At 41.5% G+C, this 20,119-nt stretch overlaps 1 protein-coding gene and 1 long non-coding RNA gene across 5 annotated transcripts in view; one reads left to right on the plus strand and one right to left on the minus strand.

The window, feature by feature from the left end:
• The window catches only part of LOC105282464 (hemicentin-2), a 326,396-nt gene that overhangs the window by 126,361 nt on the left and 179,916 nt on the right, over positions 1-20,119 (minus strand). For 3 of the 4 annotated variants that reach the window (XM_011344418.3, XM_011344416.3, XM_011344419.3), the window contains 2 exons: positions 17,099-17,435; positions 15,941-16,176 (listed from right to left, as the gene is read on the minus strand). In XM_011344418.3, coding sequence (XP_011342720.1) covers positions 15,941-16,176; positions 17,099-17,435 — 573 coding nt within the window. The remainder of the gene's footprint in view (positions 1-15,940; positions 16,177-17,098; positions 17,436-20,119) is intronic. The other variant, XM_011344417.3, reaches the window with a different exon arrangement.
• Positions 1-20,119, plus strand: part of LOC105282463 — a 270,589-nt gene that overhangs the window by 124,345 nt on the left and 126,125 nt on the right. The window lies entirely within an intron of this gene.

Below are 20,119 nucleotides of genomic sequence, written 5' to 3' on the forward strand. Positions count from 1 at the left end.
GAGGCAAAGTACGTTAATCAAAAGTACGTATAGCAAAAAGAAAGAATTTTTCTACTCTGCTACACTTGATCACAGATTGCGTCGCGATGTCGCTTGCGAGAGTACCGAGAGAAATTTCGCAGAGTTACTGAATAAATGCAAACATCCATGTACGTATCGGCACAGCATTCAGAGCGACTTGCATCCGATACGGCGATGAGAAAGCCCGAATCCGAAAGCGACGAGCAATGTCGAAGACCCAATCGCTTCGCCATCGCTGCCGCGGCCGAGGCGCTTTTTACTCGTCGCGAGACATCTCGTTGCACGCATTTTCCGAGAAAATCTCGGATTCTCCCGATGGATCGTGGACGGATGAGAACAGGAGAAGAGGAGCGCGCAGGAGTGCGCCCGAGGGAACGGCGCGGTGGCGTTGCGCTGCGAAATTTCACCCGGCGGCAGCCGACAGGCAAGACAGACACGGGCGATGGATGAGATGCTAACGAGACGCGAAACGATCGACTACTCCTACCTACGGGACAGGAACAGCCAAGTCGGGCGTGAAATGGTTTTCCTTTACCCTGGTCCGGGTTACGCTGCGCTGCGTTCACGCGATACTGCGCGAAACGCATTTATTCCCCGCATTGAGTACGCGTGATTAAAAAAAGGGGAAAAAGGTCCTCGAAAGCAATGTGCCTCTTCAACATGCTAACGAAGTTAGTGCTTCGTTATTGAATTTTGATACTAATTGGTGCACAGTCAATAAAAGTGAAAGATACGAGAAAGCACTTTTATGTAGATATTTATAACTGCAATTTTTTTTATGTGTATACAATGTTTCAAACTGCACGAATTAATGAAGAAATAAATATATGTATTACTAATTTATTCGATTCCTGTGGAGTTGGATTTGTATGATACAATAATCGATACCATAAAGTATTTTCTTTTATTATTGAATCACTATTTTCACTATATTGTGATATAATCCGCGTTAAACTTCCAAAATTGAATTATGTATTAAAAATCCTATTCTAAAAAAGGTGTGTTAACATCGTGAAGTTCTTTTTTATCGAATATTGAGGCCTCTTTTCCGCGACGCTGATTGGTTCTCTCGCATGGCTCGAACTTCGTGTGACTTGAACTTCGTGTTGCGAATGTCAGAATGTCATAGTGGCTGTCAGTGCGGTTATATTAATTTATTATTTCTTAGGAACGTGAAAACGGCAGCTGTCAATTCTGTCAAATTTGTATTGATGAAACATGATGAAATAAATAACACCTTTAACGCCTTTTTTAGAATAGGATTTGTGTTATTTATTATCCACTCTTAAAAAAGTCGTGTTAAATATTAAATCGAAATCATTGTTGCCTTTTTTCCGCGATGCTGATTGGTTATCTCCATTCGCGTTGTGCGTTTATGTTCAGTTTAGATCACGCGGCTGTCTTCGCGTGGAGGTTAACAATTTTTGGAGAAATAATGCATGTTGACAGTTTCGGACAGAGAGTTTTTATATGCATAGATAGACTGTTTACGATCAAATTTAATGATTTAAATACATAACGCGAATCGAGATAACTAAAGGATGAGGAGGATGAGGAACCATCGAAGCCAGATTTTAAACCGATTACTGAGGAAGGTGCGATTTACGAACAGATACTTATATACATGCTCCGTATGCTAATATAAAAGATGCGGAAGTGAGTGTTGATGGAACAGAGAGATTTTTCCACTCCATATTATCTAAGGTAAGTTTTGAAATAAAACTTTACTTGTTAAGCTCAGTTTTTTTCCCACGAAATGTTCCACAGACTACAGTAAATGTATCATTTCTCAATCCAAAATATGATTTTGCAAACAAACTATCAGGAGCTTTACATGCTTTTGAAGTATGTCTTTGTAATCTTTACTCTTTTGCAATTTTATCGTTTTTACAAAATGTATACAATTATTTGTAACTCATTAAATATATTTTCAGAACTTTACTTCAATGGATGAAGTTGTAACAGCATACTTTCTAAGGTCACTTTGTTACCCACTTTTTAGGAATTGGCGGCTTTCTATGAAAGTTCTCGATGATGTTAAAAAAGTTCTTTCATTTTTTAATTTGGTTGCAAAGTTGTCCTGAATCCTTAATAGAATTTTTTAATCATATTTTTAAAAATATTTTACTTTATGCTATTTAAACTCTTATCATCATGAAAAGATTCAGTCAAGTAAGGCAAGCGTAGGACTGGATTTAGTAGAACTGGAAGGAACAGCTTATTCTGTTCAAGAAGAGGGGTCCACCCTTTGAGCGAAATAATTTTTAAAAAAATTTTCTACTCGTTGTTCCTATCAGAACTCTTTGGAAAGGCATTGTACATGTCAGGAACTATATGAGAACTGTTTTGGAATAAGCAGAACTCTCGAAAATCAACCAGCGTCTCACTGGTAAAGTCGAAAACGTCCACTCTTTGGGCGAAATAATTTTAAAAAATTTTTTAATCGTTGTTCCTGTCAGAACTCTTTGGAAAGGCATTGTACATGTCACGAACTATATGAGAACTGTGTTAGAATAAGCAGAACTCTCAATAACCGACCAGCGTCTCACTGGTAAAGTCGAAAACGTCCACTCTTTGGGCGAAATAATTTAAAAAAATTTTTTAATCGTTGTTCCTGTCAGAACTCTTTGGAAAGGCATTGTACATGTCACGAACTATATGAGAACTGTGTTAGAATAAGCAGAACTCTCGATAACCGACCAGCGTCTCACTGGTAAAGTCGAAAACGTCCACTCTTTGGGCGAAATAATTTTTTAAAAAATTTTCTAATCGTTGTTCCTGTCAGAACATGTCACGAACTATACGAGAACTGTTTTAGAATAAGCAGAACTCTCGAAAACCAACCAGTTTAAGAAATAAACTTGACGAATTGCGTTATGTTGCTAATTATATTGTGTTATGGTGCAAGTGCGAAAATAAAATAGCGCGCGCCTGTGTTGTTCTAGTTATTATAAAATGCGTGTGATATCAAAAAGTGTATCGATATATGCGATTACAGAAGTAAAGAGAGAGGTAACCAAAGAGGAAAAGTTATTTATTGCAATAAAGTATTTCAGTAAAGGACGGAATACTAACGAGACGTGGGATCTATCCGCAGCAAGGCGGAAAGCAGCGAGGCAAGTGAGGCGTGAAATGGTTTTCCTTTACTACTGAGGCTCCAGTAGCAATCACATCCGCCTTTGCCTGTAACCCGAGATACACGAGGCTCTATCCTCAGCATTAAGGGAAAATTGAAAGTGGTTTTATCCCACCTGGAGTTTTATCTTATCGAAGTAGAAAGCGCGTCGGATACGGAGAAACCGTTTGCGCGTCGATCCAACTGGAAAGTTAATAAAGTCTCGCTTGAATATCGACCCTCATTATAAAGAGCTAGGCCACTTCTTGCTGTCAATAACGATCACGTAGAAGGTTACGTTCTTCTTCACGAGTTTCTGTTGTGCGTTGATAAAGCAGCAAGAACGTCGACGAATGATTGAGCGTTCCATCTAATCGGGAAAATCCTTCTCTCAATTTCTCCATTTTACTCGACATCTTGACAATGAAAATTGAAACTGCTTTCATCTTATATAACACGCAGTAACCAGCTGTTTCTCCTGAAATAATTAAATTATAAATTTTCTTCTGTGTTTATCTACATTTTTAAATAAAATCTTCCATACATTGCTTCTTATTATCATTATCGTTTCTATTATCAGCATCACGCTGACGAAACAACGTTTCATAGGTAACATAGATTTATGCGCTTCTCCTCTTTGTCTCTGTCACAAAGGGCATGATAATTACGTATAAATCGAGAGAGGGAGTCTCCTCTCTTACGAGAGAAAGACGACGACAGTTCCTACATCCGGGAATGCTTCCGCGCTTTGATCAGCAATGCTTTGCACGCGGCTAATCCGCTAATCTCTCACGTACCTGCACTAAAATGAAGAGGGTGCGAAGGGTGCACGGCTAGAGGAAGAGCCGCCACGAGAGGTGGTAAGAAGAGCTGGGCTACGTAAAGGAAGGGTGCGCGAAGGTGGAGTGGGAAAGGGCGGAAGGACGAAATCTCCTAACGACCGACGTTATATACTTCGCAGAAGATCGTTACGTCGACTGGGTGGTGTCAATTTTTCAGTGCTTCATACCCACCCCGTCTTTAACCCCGGCGCCACCCCGTATTTATCATCGGCGCTCCATCCATCGCCCCGTCGCTGGCAAATCTCTTTGAGAGCGATCTTATTGATGGGGCGCGAGCTCCACGATGTCGAGAAAAATTGACAATTGGCTGTGCGATAATGGAAGTGAGATGTAAGAGTTCGTAGAGACGGAAGGACGTGTGATTTATGTCATAATCTGCGCGGAGATTTTACAGTTCAGAATTTAGAGGAAGAAATTCGATGCATCCGATATATACATGTGGCAATTATGAGATAAATGTATTTGAAGATACAACAAACTAATTTTTCTGACAGCTATCCAATTGCCATTTGTCGCGAATCACTATATTATATTAATACATATACACACGTCAGATTTTCAGACGAAATGCAGTCGTGAAATTGTTTTTACTTTCATATCCGCTTCGATTTCTCGCTTAACCGAAGATGTGAGACCGCTCGAGCAACGCGGTAATAAACGGAAATCAGATCCATGGGGACCGATTGAATAGATACTCAATATCAGAGGTAGCTTTGGATCTATGTCGCCTGAATTGGTTTCTCGACTTTTAATACGCCCTCACCTATACGGGTACCCTCTCTAAGCTCCAATTCTACGGGATGAAAATCTTTAAAGAGCATTACACGCACATACGCGCCGTCTCTTAATTCCTAACAATATCTCACGTTCGTACGAATGTACAATCGAATAAAACAGATTAATGTTATTTGGCATATAAAACAAGATACGATTCGCGGGAATCTGTATTCAAAATATAAAATTTCAACCGAGTACCCTTAAATCAACGTAAATTGATATTCCTCGATACGAAGAAGCCGAGTTTCTCCGATAAAACTTACCGCTTAGAAACTCAAGTGTGAAGCCATTCAGGGATCGAATTCCCATTCAATTTTCGCGCAGCGAACGTTTATACGGTGTGGTCAATAAGTTATTTAATACCGCTGATTAAACGCGTCTCATTATTCCAATCAAACTTTACACATCAAGTTTCATCATCGAGAGGTAAAATATAATACGTGAAATGCATTGAAAAGGAAATATATGCATAATTTCTTTGACGCACAAAGAAAGTTTCAGCACAAAATATACAATACACATCTGATATAAAACTTCACATCAGTGAAAATGTGGATTGCTTTCAGCACAAAGTAGCTCTGGCAACTTCGAAGAATGCGCAAAAAAACTGAAACTGGCTAGCATTATGTTGAATCTATCGTATAAAACGGACATCACCACTAAGTCGGCTATCAACGTATAAAGTGTCAGCTCTCACCTAGGGATGAACCGTATAAACGTGCATCACGAAAGCGATGGTCGAGATTTCTTGCTGTTTAAAATTAAACGCCAGAAAGTGGGAAAACTATAATTTGATATTACCCTTTCTCCTTCAATTCTCTGTCTTTATACCGTTTGCTTGTAATTAAGTTGATACGTTGTATAAAATAACAGTGACGCAAGAAAAACTTAAAAGAACAATATGACATATTTAATTGTACTTTAATATTCTTCGTGTAAAATATAAATATATAAATTATTCTATTGTTTGGAACTTGAACTCTATGGAAACTCTTGCAAATTATAGTCGCTTGAAAAGTTCGATCTTCGAGAAAAAATAGATGAGAGAGAGCGTAGATTAATTCTGTTTCTCTCTCTCTCTCTCTCTCTCTCTCTCTCTCTCTCGGCTGCGTTACCATCACATCATGAAACAAATATGCGTCCATACGGCCGAGAGATCACGAATGGGATTGCGGTCTTGCTTCATCATTAAATCCAATCGAACACCAGAGATTGTTCCGCGGCTGTTTGCGCGGCAACTGAACAAGCAGCGGAACGACCGGGCCGAGCCAACTAATTATCGCGTTCCTAGCAGGCCAGAAAACAGAACAATGGCATGTGTATTGCGGCGCAAGCCTGGTTGCAGTATCACTATGTGAGCGGATGCACACTGCGCGAGCAATTAATTAAGTATTGCCAGATGAAGAAAGTCAACGTTGGCGCGACTATAAACCATTTATTTTCAAGAAAGTGCTGCAAATCGGTCTCGAGAGGGATCAAGAGATATTATCCCACATCTTGATAAATTTCGTTACATCGACTTCAGACTTGCAACGTCACAAAATAGTCAAGTAAAGTGATTCGTCTAGTCGTATCGGATTTTGATATACTCTTAGAGAGAAGATCGAAGAGAAATGAGATTATTCACACAGAATACGAAAAGCATAAATAACTCAAAAATAGGCAAAATAGATAGCGTGATTATGATATGCACAAATGTGTTATGGTAATACTCTGAAGCAGGCAGTCTAAAATCTAACTTTGACAACAGACAGAAGATTGCTTAGTCGAAGTCGATACTTGTTAATACTGTTGAAATCCTTAGCGAAAACCGATGACGAAAGCGTGCAACAAAATCGTTAATTTCGAGCGTTTGATGTCGGTGAGTCTCTCAAAACGCCCGAGTATGAGTGTAAAAATAATACGATCCGACACAAAGAGAAAGAGAGAGAACGACCTAGTCGTGCGTACGGAGGAAAAACGCTTGCTCAACAAGCGTTTCCGCGCGACAGTAGCGGACTTTCCATCGCAGATCGTTAATCGCGTCGCGCGCTTGCGGCAACTAACGCGCGACACCCGCTCGACCAGCCAAAGTGCACTTTCTTTAACACCGGAAACAGTGGCCGTCGCATATCGCTGACCGACGCTAAATGCACACGAACGATAACGTCGTAAAGCCAGGAGAGCTTTCGGCTCGACTGACAGCCCTTCGAGTGCACCGCCGCTCGGAAGCTCGGGGTTATTGACTCGCCACTCCACTTCAATACGGACTACCGACACATCCACAGTCACGTACACGTTCGCATACGTTCGCATACGTTCGATGAAATGAAGATAGAGAGAGAAGGGAAACAGGAAAAGAGAAGAAGAGAGGAACAAGAGCAGAACAAGAGAAGTGGGAAATGAAAGCAGTTTTTAGAAGACGCTCCTGTCATCTGTGATTATGTATTGTGTGTTATAGCTTGCGGCTATTCGTTCGTCTGCATGATTCGGTCTGGTGTCTAACTGCATTTTAAATGACCTCGTGCTATAATAAAGAAATGGCGATGGCGAAAGAGAAGTATGGTACAGAGGCGGTAAAACGCAACGAGAAAAGTAATGGCACAAAAGATATCAAATGTTTCGCATTAGGAAACATGTGTAACATAATTATCTTCGGCATTCATTCCGCAGATGTTAATAATTAATCTCTGCTTGATGCCATCAAAATCAGCGCGCGCGCGCGCGGTGTGTGTGTGTGTGTGAGCGAGAGAGAGAGCAGTCAACGACATTGCGTATAAAATATCGAAATTCGGTACGTGATGAACGCGCGTTACGTGCGCGAAACAAAAACGGACAGATAAGCGCAGGGGGATTTAATTCACTGTTAATTACATTTGAAATTCAAACTCCGGCACACGATGCCGATGTCGGCAGCGAAAATGCGAGACGTCAGCTCGCGAGGGCCAAAGCGCCGAATCGGTGACCGATTTAATTACAGCGAGAAACGCTGCCGCTCTTTTGCACTACATAAATCACAAAGTGCGTTACCGGTCCTCGGGATACGTTATCTATCTGTATACAGGCATCGCGACGCGATTGCGAGCCAGCCTTTCGAGACAAATGGGCAATTACCCGGTGCATAATGTGTATGCAATTTACACCGATCAATCTGTTACTCGCAAGAACACTCGTGCGATTATGGACGAGCGATGTCACATTTGCATGCACAGCCTCGGTATCTGGAACTTTAATACCAAAATTGGCAGTTGCACAGCGTGCGACAAGTCGAACAACATAAACATTTTATGCTCGATGCTCATATTGATCTTGTCAAAAAAATCAGAACAATTCATAAACTGATAATACACATATTACCAATGAAATCTATCGTTGATTATTATTCACAGATTCAACTTTTTCTAATACTAATCGTCATACTAAATTGTTAACAGACGTATTCATTAAAAACTTATGAATATATGTATCGCATTATACGTAACACGTAATTATAACGTGACTGCAGCGGAATTATTTTGATCACGAAATTCGATGAGTTATGCAATGCGATACATTGCTTCGGCGTGGTTCGACGAAATTTTTGCAACTAGGTCATCGGCTTTCGGGAACGATTCAAATAACGTGTCACATCGTGTCGGGCTGTAAAAGGGCGGAAGCTCGGTCGTAAATTCGAACATCGAGAAATAATGCAAAAGCTACCGCCGTGGGATGATGGGACGATGGGCCAAGCATGCCTCATTGACCGTTCCATTAATTACGAGGCAACCTTCGGCTACTGAATGGATAGTTAGCGGCCAATACTCAGTGCGCGTCAATAATCACTGGGCAGGGTGGTAGTGCGGTGCCGGGCTTTGATGCGCTAATTTACTTCATCCGCGCTAATGCCCGGTTCCCACTGTCCACCGTGTTCTACCGGTCCGGAACAATGATTGTCTAGTAAGTGCGTGCATGATTCGCGTGTCACGTCCCGAACACCGGCAAATCTCACGTACGGAAGGGAAAGGACATATTAACGTTGCACTTAAACACAATGGCGTTGATATCGGAGTACGTAACTCGACGTAGCGAATTATTCGTGAATGGAATTTACATGAAATTTTGCGGATCGGGCTTACGCGGTCCCTCTGAATTTAGTCCCATTAAATCATGGACCCGACACGCCGCATAAATGGAGCAATTCTTGACTGTTGTTAAAGCATTAGCGGTATTTGCAGTATATTACGCGATTTCATTTTGCCCGGTAACAACGCTTTTACGGCTCAAATCAATGCGAATCAAGAGAAAATAATTACATATCAAGAGCATTCGCACGATAAATGGTAAAAATGAAATATGAGGATATTGTACAGCATCTGCGGATGTGATAATATCGGACGAGAGGAATATATATCCATGTCATAATTAAAGTAAATCATATTGACGAGTACAAATTGGAAACGTTTATGAAAACAAATAAATTATAAAAGTATATTATCAGAATACGCATCGCATATCGTGATATGAAAGCGATACTTTTGATGAAGATATTATTATTCTCGGAAATTCAAATATTTTCTTATTACAGGTGGGATTACATCCGCGTCGCTTGAAATTTGTTGCGATAATAATAACCTGCGATACAATAATCGTAATAATGTACTCGTTGTGATTCCACTTTATCATTCGCACGCGGCGATGCGAACATAACGGAATCATAAAGCAAATTTTAACTGATGCACTTCTCTTGCCGAGCGCAGTGGGCCGTCTATTATTTCTAATCAATCATAAATAACGCGTAATAAATCACAAACAACGTGACAGATTTAATAGCAGTATTTTGTAGCGGCAAGCACGCGGCGTCAGATAATTCAATTATTTTCGCTCGCTCCGTGTCATGTTATCGATTTTGTTTAACAGCCTCTAAGTACTTTCGAGTTCGACAATTACACCTGGATCACCGAGAATTCATTAATCCCCAGCGTTCGATGATTCTCCAGAGTCGCCAGCGAAATCGTGCATTCGTCAACAGATTATCGAACAAGAGAGAGAGATAGAGTTCTCATAACAATCCTCATTTAAGTGCAGGAGGATAAAACGACAATGCACAATTGTCGCATCGACCCGCGTGCATCGCCATTTTTCCCCCTTTTCTTCTTTTATTTTTTTAATCGATAAGAGATAATATCCAACGTTCGGAATTTACACAGGGCAAGCAGTATTTTACAAACGCGTGCCTTGCTATTATGCCCTACATGCCCCGTCATGAACTCCCCGAGTGCAAATGTCCTCCGTCCCACCCTCTCGACAATCCCAGCGTTCTCCGCGCTTGGTCGGCGCAGCGTTTCCGCTCTTTTGAACGGCGACAACGATAGAAACAATGAGCAGCACACCCGGGTCGCTTCGGTGAACCTTTCCTTTTGTCGTGGCGCGCGACAGCGAAAGGTACATACCGTGCGAGAAAAAAAAACGATCCGACCGCCAGTTTTACGAGTCAACTGGTTTTACTTTCGACTTTCGAACGCAATCGTGCGCGTGCGGGAGAATAATGAGCACAATAATTGCCACCGCGGAAAAAGGTAACTGATAAATTGCTACCGTGGTGAAAAATAAATTTAATTGGGAATTAGAGGGATGTCGCCTCGGCTGTCTCATAATTACCTTGACATTCGCCGTTTCTATGATAACCTTCTATGTCCAACAGAACTATCTTTAACATCAATAGTTTTCTTTAACATTTAAGTACAGTCATAATTTGTTCGGGATAAAACAAGTTGAAATAGAGAAATTTTGTTAAAGAATAGAATATTTACATTATTTAATATTTTTTATATTGAATATTTAACAGTAGATAATGAAATCGGATGCGTTAATTTGCGAAGCAATTAGGCCTCTGCAATTTGCATTTTACACTATATGCGACTTTTGTCATATTTATTGATATCTATCTGGAAAAACAGTCATTCGCGCGCGTAATGCGCGCAAAATGGCAAGAATCGTCCCGAGTAAACTTGAACGCTTCGTGAATGCTTAGGGGTGTAATTTCTCGGAGGAAGAATCGTAAAATATTGCGACAAGGATCTCAATTTCCTCGAATCGTATCGAGGTCGAGCAGCAGCAACGGCGGCAGCAATAGTAGCAGCAGTAGCGGCGATACCGATATGTACATGAATCAAAAAGCGCCGCGACGGTTTGAACGCAATCGAAAGACGATACAAGCGAGCGGAATGCCACGAATTTCGTTGACGTAGCTTTAGATATATCGATAGAGTTCCGCTATTGGTCGGCGGCAGTGGTGGGACACGCGTATAGTCAGCCAGAAGGGGAGCAGTTCGATATTGGTCAAACAGTGGAATGCCCCTCTGTTCGCGCCAGACAACAAGATTTCTCTGTACCTTATACCGATCTTGTCAGCTTTATAGAGTGGTAGCTCGCAGGAAAAAGGAAAGATAAATGGCAAGGGAAAGAAAGAGGAGAGGTCGATCGAAAGAGAGGGACATGGAGGGAGCGGAATTGCGAGCGTGCTACGTGTGAGTAAAAAGAACTACGAGGAGAAAAGACAGGCACAATGGCGAGTTAAATGAAAAATCGAAAGGATCGAGTGATAACGATTGCGAGTACCGGTAAGCTGCTAAACGTGAGTGTCCGAGTTCCCTGGTGCGCGCAAGCACGCGAGAAATAAAGGAAGAGAGATAGCAGAAACAAGAGAGAAAGAAACGAAGTAGACAGGAATAAGAGTCTAAATCTATTGTATTATTCCAGTGTAGACATTTGGGGCACAAACAAATTTAGATAAACAGAAGTTACATAAAATATTGCATAAACGATATGAATATTGGAAAAACGAAAAAGAAAATAAGATGAGAACTGCGTGAAGATAACTAGAAAAGATGAAAGAGGATAAAATGAAATAAGAAGAAAACTAATCATTTTACTGTGACATAAAGCGCTTCGATTGAGTAGAGAAGAAACGCGGAAAGAAACATGTTCTCTATACTCAAATCTCGATTTGAGGAAATACGGAAGCGAGAAACGCGAGAAGCTCTGAAGAGGTGCAACGGTAAGGGTGAATGACGGGGGGATGAAGCTCGAAGAAGCCACAGCTTGTGCTCAACTCCCGTGTGTGAGTTAACGACAAGGCCCTTCAGCATTCCTGTCTATTTGTCGAATAAAATACGGAGAACCCGCATGGCAACCGCATAAAATATACATTATTCTCGGTTTCTTCCCGTTCGTGAATTCGGCATCGAGTACCCGGAGAACGCCAGGCAAATCTATCCCTATCAGCCACAGAACTGACGTTACCCCTGTACGCGGCGAGAGCTTCTCACTGTACACCCACGCCTCGCGCGTTTCATCCCCTTGGGATGAGACGGCTAAATTTTCGATGATCGGTAAAAGCTGGAAATGAATCTTGCGGGAAATCTTGCGGGGCACGCATTACGGTGTGATCGTTAAAAGGCTTCTCTTGCATGTTACAGCCCTCCGGAATGCACTCTCCCGAGCTAACGCGAACTCTTGAGATATAATCTTCTGAGAGGCAATTTTTAGATGAGAAAGAAAAGTAGATAAAACCTATCTCATTTATTTACAAAATAATGTTTTTCGTGTAACAACGAAAATCTCTGTGTTAGATTCGTTTAATGTTCATTCCAAATATGCTTTGACATTTCTCCGAATAATTCATTGTAACTTATTTTTAGTAAAATTTTGTATCGTTTGTGTTATTCGTTAATATCATTTGTTCATATTTCACGTTCGTCGTTTCGCTATAATCCTTTTCACCGACATAAATTTTAATTAATGCTCTTCGACGGTTTTGATGTTCACGTATTTTAAAGTAGCGTACGTAAAATTATAATGATTCTATAATGATTATAATATCCCAATATTATGCATTTCACATTTTAATTCTGTTAGACGCGCCACCGTTTTAACCAGCGCGAAACAATCATAGAATGACATGTGCATTTATAATTGAATACAGTGTAAGCGCGTACGGAAATATCGGGAAATAATTGCATTTCTGCATTACAATGTGAATTTGCGTATTTTCTCATTGTAGCTGTGCGAGGAACGTACGGTATGTGTTACACGGCTGGCGCCAAGTTCGATAACCGGAGGAATACGATAATCGCAAACGCATGCCGCGCGCGTTATGGGATTATTTCGGAAAGGCGTCACACTGTCACGACGACACACGACTGTCATTAAGTTCATCTCAATTGACCTAAATTATTCCAATTTTCGATAGAGATTGAAGCCGAAACAATATGTTCTATTCAGTGCATTCTATTCAACAATAATTCTGCTATTATACGACATAAAATGATAAAATGTTGTTAATTATTATTTATTATTTAATCGGAAATATCCTCTCGCTTTACAATTTATAATTATATTATTAATATCTTCAAATGAGTAAATATTACCAAATCGCAACTGCAATGTATGCAGCAATAAACGACCCAAATACTCAGCGGAGTTTTCAAAATTCAATTAAAACCTAACGTGTCTATTGCAATATTTTCGCGTATTAGCACGATTGGATACACAGTCGGATAATATATCTCTCACCGACATCTCGCGCGATTCGCAGAACCGTATGGCACATGCACTGTGCGCACAGCAAAGTACGAAAGAAACACAAGCCATTGCATTTCAATGAAAGCTCACTTTGCTGCCGCGCTGGCGTGCTGGACGCGAGCTTCCGGGTCGGAACACCCGGGGGTTGATTTGTTTTTCTCGAGACTTGGCCGGGAAGGTGGACGTTAAGTGTACTTCAACGTCTTATCGTGCGCCGCGGATTTCGGTGCCGTATTTCATGCGGCAGGCAACTTTTAGCGTTCTTCGCTCCCGTATTTACCCGACCGGCTTGCGAGAACCACAATAGAGAAGATATATCCGGAGATTTATGAAGTCGCGAGCTCATTGAGATACGCGAAATAATCCGGAGTGCCGAATTCGCAGAGTGAACGAAAGTAATTGGACACTTCCGGAATTTATGCGGAAGCAATCGGAACACGTGGAACATTCTTTTTGTATTATGTGGACGGCAGCGTTTATTTATGAATCAGAAATAAATAAATTCAACTACCCGACTGTGGCAAGCAGGATATACGCTCGCAGTCGTCGGTTAATATTAAACGGACTTTGCTAAAGACTCTTCGTTTTCGCATGGAGAACGCGTTTTATATCTCTGCGCGATGCAGGAAACGAGTATTATTAAAAAATCAGTCGTCTGACTTGGAGCGCTTTCTGCTCTTCGCCGAGATTATATTAAAACTACAAATCCCTCTTAAACAGTAAATAATCTCCGTCTGCAACATTCAAAAATGCAGTACCGAGCAAAACCGCAGGGGTGCACCGTCAGTAAAAGACCTCGGTGCCGGTGCAAAATGCTCGCGCGGAAACGAAAAAGTAAACTTCGCTGTGAACCAGCGGAATAACCGAACCAACACACCACGCATAGAGGAGAACGCATAAAAACGCACACGAAGGGCATGCAATCCATGCTGCTTCTGCGCTTATATGCGCATGAGAGATCCGCTCCAAGTGAGATAAAGACTGACCATATTCTCCGTTCTATTCGACTTGGTTGGAGATTAGAAGAAAGAAGAGAACACCATCAAAGCTGAGGGAGGTCATCAGAGGATGCTTCGAGCTCTTGGACCGCGCTGAAGAGCATCATGCGCGCGTCGAGTGCGATCGTTTCGCGGCGCAGCGCGCAAACGTGCACGTTTCGTCGCGGAGACAAGTGCAGCCAGTGAAACGTATCCCTCCTCCGGAAGGACGGGGGAAAAAGAGGAACGTAAAATGCGAATTTTTAGGGCGGATGCATATTCATGCCGCGGCGACGCGACCGCGGGGTCCAAGTGGCGCATATTAATATGCATAAATCCTGCCATTACCGGTGACTCTCAGGCAGCTCGGAACATCTCCTTCCCTCCCCGCGATTTATCCGTGGTACTCCGACCCACTTGCCGGAAATTCTTAAGAACGACAGCACCTCTCGCCAGTCTGCTATCTATAGTGCTTAACCCCGGAAGATGCAACGGTAAGAAATGCCAAGAAACTTTTAATTACGGAAGCAGACTGCGCAGCGCATTATATTGCATCGTACGATAATTTTTATATGTACATGAATTGATTTTTTCTTTTCCTATGCTAAGTTAAAGAATATGGATAAATAAAGTGCTTCGAGAGAGCCAACAAACATGAGTATAGAAAAGAAAAAATAATTTTCAAAGAGATTAGTGTTTTAAAGGAAGTTAATTTCGATACGCAAATTTCTCTTGTTTTTTTGTATTCGAATAATTTTAGTGCGTACATTAATTATAAAAAGTGTTCATAACTAGAATTAATGTAATAAATGTCTTTGATTAGTCAAATGCGATCATGGCTTTTAGAGAAGTTTTTACGTGGAATGTAAAAGGCAAAGTAAACCACATTGGAAATAGTAAAAGTTTGCCCTTCTGACTACACGTCGCGAAAATTTTTCTCTCGCAAACTATCGCTTCTAAATGTATTCGGCACATTCCTAAAAAATTTCAGCGGTCGGAATTTTGAGAGAATTTAATCATTCGCGCGAAATTGAAAGGTTTTATGCATACTGGGATCATGTTTTCCCAAAAAATTCAAATACATTTCGCTTTTTTAGAAGTGCATAAAAAATATTTTATATCCAGAAAGCTTTTTATAAAGTCAAGATAAAGTGAAATTCCTCGCATAAAAACGTAGATCATTAAATTTTCAAATGGACTTTCTATTAACGTCAATTAATATCCAAGTAATATTGATCACACGATGAATTAATAAAAATCGACGTCAATGTTGCACGGAACCAATCAGACTGTCAACTAGATGAATAAATGCATTTCCGACCGTTTTAAATTTTCCGATAACTTTCAAAATTTCTCTCTATCTATCAAATAGTTAATCATCACCGCCATCACATCCATGCTCTCTGCCCAGTAATGTAACACAATTTACAATGCATTTGCAATAGAGCATTACAAATCTACTAACCCAAACACCACGGCCACCAAATAATAGGCGATTGCATTTTGTATATAATAATGATCGCTGGAATAAATAAGCACGTGTGGAAAAATAAGCGGCGCTGGAGCCTTCGAGATACTTCACGGTGCGGACTTCATTTTTAATACCAATAAGAAATCCGACTTTAGAGGATTAAATGTTACGAAAAAGGAGATTGCGAAGTACTTACCGAGCACGACCAGCTTCACTGGTCTGCCGAAGAGGATTTTGCCCCTGTCGTCCTCCAGCGTGCAGCCCCATATACCGTCATCTTCCAGCCTGACATTGTCTATATGCAACGCTGCGGTTGTGGAATCGCCGATATACCGGTGCCCAGTACCGCTCATTTCCGTTCTGGTGTTTATCGTGATCATGTCCACCGGATTGCCCTCGTGCAGCCATGTCGCCGGTCGTATTCTGTAACTTCTGACAAGGACGGTGGTGTCTGCATCATTAGTTCACTTAACAAACTTGGTCGCACCCGATCTTCGGAGCGACTAAGGAAGACTGGAGCCACCATTCTACTGTCACTGAGTGACTTTGTCTACACGGAGGGAATGATTTCACCGCAAAGTGAAATTGACACGGAAGTTACACAAATTGGATGTTACTGCATACAAAGGCACGTTGTTATACGTATCTCTTAATATATATGCGGGATAATTTGGACATGAAATAACTGCCCTCGATTCTCTTTAGGATACGCACATTGATACAGAAAGAACACTAATGGAATAAAGAATACGAGTCAATAGATAGATCTACTGTAAGTTCGCACGAGATTCTTATATCAATGTTCACTGATGAAGTTGTTCGCAAGACTGACCCTTGCGGGGCAGTCAAATCTTCGACCCTCTATTACTTAAGACAAAAACAACTTAGTTATTTGGCTCTAATAGGCCGATTTAATCTCATAAGATGCTATTAGTTGAAGCAAAAACAATATTCAAAGGCAGTTGAACTCTCGAAAAGTCAAAATCAAAAATATATAAAGTCATAATACATAGTCACGTAGAATGCATGTGAAAATTCTAATGTCTGTCTCACGTATGTACAAAGAAAATACATAAACTTATTTTAGTAATTGTAAATTTAATTGTAATTTAATTGTGAATAAATTGTATAGAAGGAAAGAAGAATTATTTATATTTCATCCTTATCTATTTTTATCCAAATTTATATTAACATTTAATCAAGTTTTTCCACTCGAGTAGGGCACATTTCAGGCATTCTAAATCAACAAATTTCGCTTCGAGTAATTTCAATTAAAATTGATCAATATTAAGGATTCCTCTCGCGCGATCGTAGCGGAGATCGGAACGGAATACATAAAGAGCGCGGGCATTACCTCGCCCCCGGCAGCAATAATCTTGAGTAATTTCCGTCCAACTCGCAAGGCAGGATGACTTTACTGTGAGGCTTCACCACGAGCTCCATAGGCGGGTTGGACGACGTGGTGTCCACGTCTGACGACAACGGAACGTTGGTTGTCGAAGAACCGGTGGACCATGACTCGTCCTCGGGGGCTAGAAGGGCTGCGGGCTGCGCTACTTCGTCGTCGGGGAGGGGTATTAACGTCGAGCTGGGCGTCGTTGTGGTCGTCGTGCTGGTGGTGGTCCTCCTAGCGCGTCGACTACCCTCCTGCCTACCACGCAGCGCAGAAACGCCGGCTTCTTTCACGGAGGCTGTAACATACAGCGACGCGGGTATAATAGCGTCGGCCTCCACTGATGCGGTTGCCATTAAAGAAAGTTACCGTGATTTCGTTTTTCCGCGAGCGTCTAGCGACGCTTCTTGCGGTGCGCGCACGATAAGAGGTCTCACACACACACACACACACACACACACACACACACACACACTCTCTCTCTCTCTCTCTCTCTCTCTTCCTCTTTCAAGTTATTATCGCCGTTTTCAGCGCGACCCGGTTTTTAAGCGTGCCTGGGGATGAACCCAGCTTAGCGCGCGAATCCCTCGCAAGAACTCACTTTATCAACTATTATATTATATCGGTATTTATCGCGTGCCGTTGTAACGCTTCGCGCTACGGACTTGGCGATTGATTAACTGAACGGACGGGAAGATTAATTAGAATATAATATACTTATCCGTCGAGCTATGTAGTTGAATAGTTGCCGTAATTACATAGAAACCCCCTTTTCTGCTCGTCATGTGGATTAGCGCGCTTGCCAAAACGTGAACATTCTTCGAAGTTGAACCCGGCCGCGCAAAAGATGCGGACGTGCATCTCCCAATTGACAAAACGTGTTTTGTCTCCTGCGGGGCGCGAAACAGTCGAGATCCAGAGGGGAGAGACGCGTTACATCCGACCGAACCGAAGCACCCTGACTAGATTTTCCGAGCGCTCTTCACAGGGCGGAACAACAGACGAAATTAGTCGTTCGCGTCGCCGCGCCCTTCCACGCTTTATCGAGAGGTAAATATTCTGAAGGCTGGAGCTTGATCGAGTTAGAGCGCGGGCACCGGAATTCGATAAAGTCGTGACAGGGACGTCGTCGACGACGAAGTACTTTCTACCTGCACGCTCCTCCGCCTAAAACTGCCTGCCTATCGAGCTCGGTCGACCGAGACTTCACCGAGGAAAACTAATTATGGCCCCGATGAGCCGCAAATAGCTGCAACTACCCAACCTAACACAACTAAGAGCTCTTCTCTCTTCTCGGGCGTTCTCAACCCCGCCTGCTGCAGCCGCGAGTTCCGCAATCCCTCTGTAGCAAGCCGGCAGTTGAGGGTGACCGACAGCCCAACTTGTTTGCATGCCACTGACCAGTAGTTGTATGGTGGCTGTTTCATTAACGTATTCTCTCTTGCCTAACGGCTGAAACATACTCTCCATTCTTTTGAGCCTTTGTTAACGCCGCGACGTTAATTTCCGCGCTTCTTCTTCCGTTCATTCGCGACTCGATAAATATCTTTGTAATATCACGGAAGACATTTAATCAGCGAAAATGCCAATAAAAAGGTAAAGACTCAAAGATCAGAAATATAGTAGCAGGAATTATAATATAATCATGATTACATAATAACAATCATGATACTGATTTATAAAATGTATCACGAATGCAAGCATAATTGAACATAGCCTTTCACGGTGATTGTCATTGTATTAAATGATGCAAACAGTCTCGAGAAATATTTTAGGAAGAAACACGCATCGCGAATAATTAAATGATTTTGTTTAATTATCTTGCTTAATATTTTAACGACTCTGTTGAAATATGCAAGTTTTGGAGAAAGCTATTAGTACGAAGAAGATGTAAATGCTTTTCGCAAGTAACAGGGCTACGATTTTACTCGTAGCAGTCGTGCAAAGCCATCGCGAAGCTGCGGACTCAGCGGAAGGGCCAACACGACCGAAGTTCTTCGTATTTCTCGGGAACTGTTAAATTGAAGTTCTTTGGGGCCACGAAGGGGTAAAACTTCGTGGTGCGATGACGAACGAACGTTAATGGAACGTTATATAACACGCTACTATCATACTTTATTTCTGTCGCGATTAATTATCGCGATCGTTAATTTGTTATCACAGTTCAGTATTTATGATGAAATACACCCCTCACATCGGGGTAAGCTGAATTATTAGCCGAAGAATTGCATGATGATTGAATTTTAATGATCGATGCGATGTAGCAGCGACAAGCAATTCTGAAAGCTTATTTTTAGATATAATATATTTCCAAACAAATTCCGAAACGTTATACATTATTGTCGTGTTTGTATAATGTAAACGAGAGATCACAACTCGCGTTGATCCTTAATAAACAATGCATCGGAATAATATTTATAAATGCCCGTTCATATCCAATTAAATAATTAGAGAATTCAATAAAATAATTAGGTTGTAATTTTAATGAGCGACTGAGGTACGCTCTATTAAACCGTACTGCTTGCTGATTCATCGCTCAGTGAGGGAAACAGGGATGAATATTCCAAAGAATTTACATAAAATTTATGTTAATTTATCAGGAAATTTGTCGCGAGTTTATCTGCCAATTATCGACGTGTTCAGATCGAGTGGCAACAGCAGCCACCAATTCCAAATCGATAATTAATCAATGGTTCAGCACTTCGTCAGGAAAGAGTCTTCGCAAGAAGATTTAGCTTTGCCTGGAGACATACGGAAATCGATCTGCAACAGCACGTAGCGATATCATGACGCCGGCCAATAGCGAGTGGCCTCTGTTCATCAACGTTCCCAATAGTGTACCGGACTAGTTATACACCGCTATCGAGTGGATGTTGTTCGACGTTGATGCATGCATTATTCAGGCCGTGTATCCATTCATTATTCATGTCATGATCAATGGATGTCAACAGACCGCGATCTGTATCTGAGCACGTCGCTACG

This window comes from Ooceraea biroi, chromosome 2 (assembly GCF_003672135.1).
Source record: "Ooceraea biroi isolate clonal line C1 chromosome 2, Obir_v5.4, whole genome shotgun sequence".
In the NCBI taxonomy this organism is placed as follows: Eukaryota; Metazoa; Arthropoda; class Insecta; order Hymenoptera; family Formicidae; genus Ooceraea; species Ooceraea biroi.